At 41.3% G+C, this 6,000-nt stretch overlaps 1 protein-coding gene across 1 annotated transcript in view; it reads right to left on the bottom strand.

The window, feature by feature from the left end:
* Positions 1–1,274: 1,274 nt before the first annotated feature.
* The window catches only part of ksr2 (kinase suppressor of ras 2), a 92,418-nt gene continuing 87,692 nt past the window's right edge, over positions 1,275–6,000 (bottom strand). The window contains exon 22 of the mRNA XM_048243340.1: positions 1,275–2,437. Within this exon, the coding sequence (XP_048099297.1) occupies positions 2,431–2,437 (7 nt within the window). The 3' untranslated portion in view covers positions 1,275–2,430. The remainder of the gene's footprint in view (positions 2,438–6,000) is intronic.

Genomic DNA, 6,000 nt, shown 5'->3' with positions numbered 1-6,000 from the left:
GTGTCCCATGGGCCCCCATACTGATGTGCCTGTCTGACCAATAAATGAAGGCTTTTGGTGACTGTGGTCAATGCTCATCTGAGTGTTTGCAGCCAGCCAGTGCAAAAAATCTTCGGTAACTCTTCCTGGTCATTGAATGTGATTGGATTGAAGATAGTATATTGTTAAACGAATGGAATTAGCAATCTGTTTCTCTCTCCCATACTGTATAATACCTCAATGCTCTCAGTTACAAAATATATAATATGTCCTCACATTTTCAGCATGCCCAGTGCAAACAATGCCTTTGACAATGCCTGTATATAATCTAACAAAAAATCCTGGATGTTTTCTGATGTATACTGAAAAAAAAAAGTCTCAACTCTGTTGACAATGAGATGAATTAAATTAAATTAAATGAGACCTCCAGTCTCTTTAACTGGGTTATTCAGGCAAATCTACACTTATCATGTGAATTATTCAAACAGCACTAAAATGGTGAATCATCCCTCTGCCTGGAATTACAAACATTAGGCAAGCTTGAATGCTGAACTGGTGTCAAAATATTCTAATTAAATTCTCTGTGCAGTGTCTCCCGCCCATGTACTTATTTTAAGAAAAGATTCTTGGCCAAGATCATGTACAGAAATAAAATAAGATGAGCTAGTGCCTCGCTTTGGACATTTTGATTACGTGTATGGAATGTGCAACCTCAACATCATCTTCTTCTGTAGCCTAGTTGCGGTAATCAGGCATCAGGAACCCCAGTGCATGCTCATGCATTCACACCCACCCACCCCCACACACACACACACACACACACACACATCTTTTCAAAGACAACAAAAACATAAACACCTACAATGACAAAATTAACTGCTACCCCCTGCCGAGGTCTCAGCATACAATGTATGACTAAGGCAAATCTCTATTATTTGTTTTCCGGGATTCAAACTGCAAACATTAGCTGAAAAACACCAATTATACAACCTGACACAAAATAACAAGCAATTATCTTACTGACGTGGGTATTGACTCCATTTGAATTAATATTCATTCACAGAATATCATACATTTTCATAGTAGGCTATACGACACGAGAATTGCTGCCAACTGGAGTTAACCTACAAATATTTCTGAGTTGATCGATGCTTATTCTCCCTTAAGTTAGACAGCTATCTAGACTTTATAATCTGTGTGTGTGTGTGTGTGGGGGGGGGTGTAGTTTGGGAGACAAAACTTTTAAGAACCATCCTCAACCAGTGAACAGATAGGCAGTAAAGGGGGGGGGGGCATTTGAGCATAACTGATATCATTCATTCTACCTCTTAAGTTTGTCTTTGGTTTACAGGCATCCTATGAACTCCACATTATAGGATCATAAAAAGTATAGTTTGAGGATAAATGTACCCCACAGAACGTTTCAATCTCCTACATTTACCCTGGAGAACATTTCAATGGGAAACAATAAGTAAAGTAATTAAAATGGTATGAGAAGCGTGAATGATTTATAGCAGTGACACTGTTGGTGGTTTCTAGGAACATCTGAGGTGTGAATTCCATTTATAAATGACAGAATTGCTTTGAACACACCACTGATTTCACAGTATAGGTGTAATCATTTATAAAAACCAAAGATGTAGTAACAAGAAATCTGACTTTATCACTCCATGTCCCTAACCATTTTAAGTTATTTGTTATATTAGCCAGCCTTCATTCATTTTGGTTTCTGAATGTCAGTATGAGGGACTTATTGTATTGTATTGTATTGTATCACTTTTCAGTCCTTTTGTTTCATTCATATTTGAAAAGACGCACAAATTATGTGTGTAAAGATAAATAAAATTGTCATCATCATCATCATCATCATCATCATCAACAACAACAACAGCAGCAGCAGCAGCAGAGGCCGCACATGGGAATAAACATGATGGATGTGAATGACATGGTGGGATCCAATTGCTCTGAAGGATGTCAGTTAATGGGACTGGGTGAGAAGGGATGCCCCCCTCCCATCTTCCATTCCCCACCTTTCTTTTCACTTTCCTCATCTTCATCATCCTCCTCCTTCCTTCTGCTGCAATGTCCAGGCCTCAGGCATCATCTAAGCAGGGGCCACCACACTAGATGGACATCTCACTTCTTGGTGCAAAGTGGGAGAAACTGGGGACAATCACAGACTTTCGGGCGGACAGTGGGTGAATAGGTATGTGTGTGTGTGTGTGTGTGTGTGTATGTGTGTGTGAGAGAGTTGGGATGAGTGGAGGAGGGGATGCAGCTTGCAGGAAGTGCTGGTGGCGTACATGGTGTGTGTGTCTGGGCAGACGTGTGGAGGGAGATGGGGTAGGGGGTGAAGGGGGAGAGAGGCGTTTGGCATAGGGCTGGGTTTAGAGGCTCTAGAGACGAGAGACGAGCTTCAGAAAATAAGACACAGTCCAACGGCTGCCTCTGTCACAGCCTAGACAGGAGGAGGGGGAACACAAAGAGAGTGTTAAGTCAGTTCAGGGACAGCAGACAGACTGGAGAAACACAGAGAAGAGTCAGAGCGGCACACTATCAAACTTTTCTTCAGGGACAGCTCCATATTCCTCTTCCTGACTGGGGGTAAAAGCACTTTCCTTTCATAAGACGAAGAAGAATATGCGATTTACGCTTTAAAGGTGCCATGAGTAATGTCCGCCAAAAAAATCAATTTCACCACCTCCCATGGCCGAAACTGGTATTATGACACCTGTCAGGCTGTGGCTAGTAATTTAGCATGCTAATTCAGGTTGATATCTCTGCAGCACTATACCTTGTCATTTTTTAAATGACATCATCGCCCTAACTTCTCACTCATTCTTTTGATGCGTGTAGCTCATTTTTTGGATATTTTTACCTCAATTATTACACATTGCACCTTTAAAGTCCGCAGTGCGTTTTGCGAAAATCCAGTACGACCTGCTGTCGTCCCATAAACTCTGTTGTGGGTGCCTTTTGATTAGGCTATTTGTTTCCAGATATTTTGCTACTTTTTGAATAAGCTAGATGTCAAAATTATGTCACTCTCTGTAGATATACTATACTTATAGCACTACAGAGTTTTTGACAACAAACGCTCTGTATTGCACCTCATAAAAGACCGCTTTTCCCCCTGCAGAACTAACTGCTCCGTGTGATGCTAAAAACAGATGGAGTGGCTCGGGGGATGCTGCAGGCCAGAAGTGGACATATGCCCCCCCCCCCCCCCCCACACACACACACACACACTTACATGTCCTTTTTGTGGTGAATTCTCACCAACAGATTGTTGCAGCCATGTGCTTGCACTTTACGTCATCAATTCTCCTTTCCTCTTCTCCCTGTACTTTTCTATGTTTGTGTAGCTGTAGCCTTTCCCATCATCGCTGGCTTATTATGATTTCAAGTTACTCAGTTAAGTGCACACAGCCTTGCCAGACTGAATTCAGATCAGAGAGAGAGAGAGAGAAAGGTTTCTTCCATGAGAGGTTGTTGCGCTTGCTCTGTAATGTTTTTAAGTATTAATAGCAGCGAGAGGCTGAGTCAGAGCTCATGATCGAGATCACCAATGAGCACTGTGGCAGCGGAGAGGAGACAGCGCACAGGCCACTGAGTCTGGTGGGATATGCCTGGATGTGGCCATTTTATTTAGATTTCACTCTCTGGCTTTCTCTGTTTCGGTCTGTCACTTTCTCTCTTTCTTTTTTTATTGTCTGGCTCTTTCTTTTTTTATTGTCTGTCCTTTCCTCTCTTCCTTTATTTTTTCATTGTGTCTCGCCCATTTTCTCCACAGCATCTCTCTCGCTCTCTGTCTCCCTCTACCACTCTCTTTGCCATTCTTTCTTTTCGCTTGTCTTTCATCTTCTCCATTTCTCTTTGCTCTTTCTTTACATCATTTCATTTTTTCTCTTTCTGTCCCTTCCCCCTTCTTCCCTTTCTCATGTTCTTTCACTCTCTTTCTGTCATTACACGCCCCCTCACGCCCCCCCCTCTCTGTCCTGCTCTCTCCTTCGTGGGTCTAATGAGGTCTAAGTTGTGTGTTGGTGAAGTGTGTCGGTGTCGCCAGCTGAATGAAGAGTAGGACACACACACACACAGATCCCTCTCATCTTAATTTCAGATGGTTCATTTGTACAGACAAATTGGCACCTAAAAAAACCTCCCACATACAATTTTCTCCTCACTTCCTCTCCACCTACCCCCAACTGTATTGGTATCAAAGAGTAAACAATTCACACCACCCTGTGGTAATTTATTCCACTTTTACAGAAGAGAGATGTTGCCAAGACTTGAGTGTATCTTGTTATGGCACCCCCTGATTTCTCCTGACAACCTACTGATACCAGCGGTATAACAAGGAGGACAAGACTGGGAAGTTTGTTTGTTGGTTTGTTTACCTGTGTGCTTCTACTGCCTGTTCTGTGCAATCAATATGGTAATTTCAGAATGGATGAGAGGAAATCATATGTGAGAGAGAAAGATGGAGAAAGATTGTTCATGACACGATCAAAAGACAGCAAAACGAAAAGACATGTAAAAAAATAAAACATACAAACACAAACAAAAGACGCATGGTCTGTGATATCGTCAGATGCTTGAAGGATTGATTCCTCAAACATTCCCCACTCTAGTTTGACATTTTCATTTCACCAATGTTGATTTGTTTATTTGCAGCTGACATTGTGTTTTGTATGTATCCTATATTAAAGTTAGAGGTGACTGGTATTTAGCAGATACTTTTATCCAAAGCATCAAGGCTGCGCGTAGGTGGTTTCGGGAATCGAACCCAGTTCGACCGATTGTCGGGCGTTAAACATATCAGCAGCTCCAAAATGCACGCATCGATAACTGTATGTGTTTGTTTAACATATGTATAGTGTGTGAAGAATCAGGATATAGAGTAAAACATAGATAATACAAACAATACAAATAAATAACACTCTTATTCTCCACTTCTGGTTAGAATGCCAATTGTATTATCTTGGCTCAGTACCTCTACTCTGCACAATGACAACAACGTTTAATCTAATGGAATCAAATCTAATTCAATCTAAAGAGAACGGGACCAAATGCCAGTGTTAATTTCTACCACATATTCGGACTCCTCTTGTGGACATGCTACGCCGCGTTTCTCTCGAGCACCTGGCCTTGGCCTGACCAAGTCTGTCTCTCCTGCACATAACTCCTGCCAGCAGGTCTCCCTCATTTGGTGGAGATTTGCCAGGAAATTACCAGCCTGTGTTCCGCAGACAAAAGAAATGTCAGCAGCTAATTGGGAGGTGATCCGATAGACCCGGAGAGACTGATGCCCAGATACTGGACACGATTCAATTAAAATTCCCTCATTGCCAGCCAAGGGCTGCTGTTGAGATGAGAGGATTCCGCTGGTATTTTGCTGGCCACTGTTTCAGGCCCGTCTTTAACTTAGAAGGGCTGCCTGTCTCAGCTAACATGCTGGACGGATTTGAAACAACCCATGATTGTGTAAAGAGAGACCAGCATGATTAGTTCAGTGTGAGGATCAAAAAATTGAGAGATCCTGAAAATTAAAGAGAAGTTTGATCTTTTTTATATAATGCATTGAATAAGATATTTTTAGAAATAAGTAATGTAAATGAATATGTAATAACTTTTTGACATTGAGTTTTAACCCTGTTTATGTAGCTAGAGTCTACTTACAGAATATATGTATACATTAAGTGTGAATAAATGTAAAAAAAACAGCAGTTTAGGGGGTCAAACATATGCATACAGTATATTACATGAATACTGTAGAATTGAATGGTTAATTTAACCTTATTGACTCACTAGCCAATACATACAATGATGGCCAGTACTCTGTCTTATTCATCATTAACTTCCTTTTTCACACATACTCATTTTCTTTTTTGACTCTCTCTCTCCCCCCTAAAAACAGAACGACTCATTAGTCTGCCAGGCATGTGTGTTACAAGAACCCTCTGACTGAACAAACAATAACAACAGCGGCGGCGTCAGTATCAGCAACAGTTAATAGCAATA

This window comes from Alosa alosa, chromosome 5, assembly GCF_017589495.1.
Source record: "Alosa alosa isolate M-15738 ecotype Scorff River chromosome 5, AALO_Geno_1.1, whole genome shotgun sequence".
Classification (NCBI taxonomy): domain Eukaryota; kingdom Metazoa; phylum Chordata; class Actinopteri; order Clupeiformes; family Clupeidae; genus Alosa; species Alosa alosa.
The sequence above is the reverse complement of the archived record's forward strand: the minus strand, read 5'-3'. Positions and strand labels throughout refer to the sequence as shown.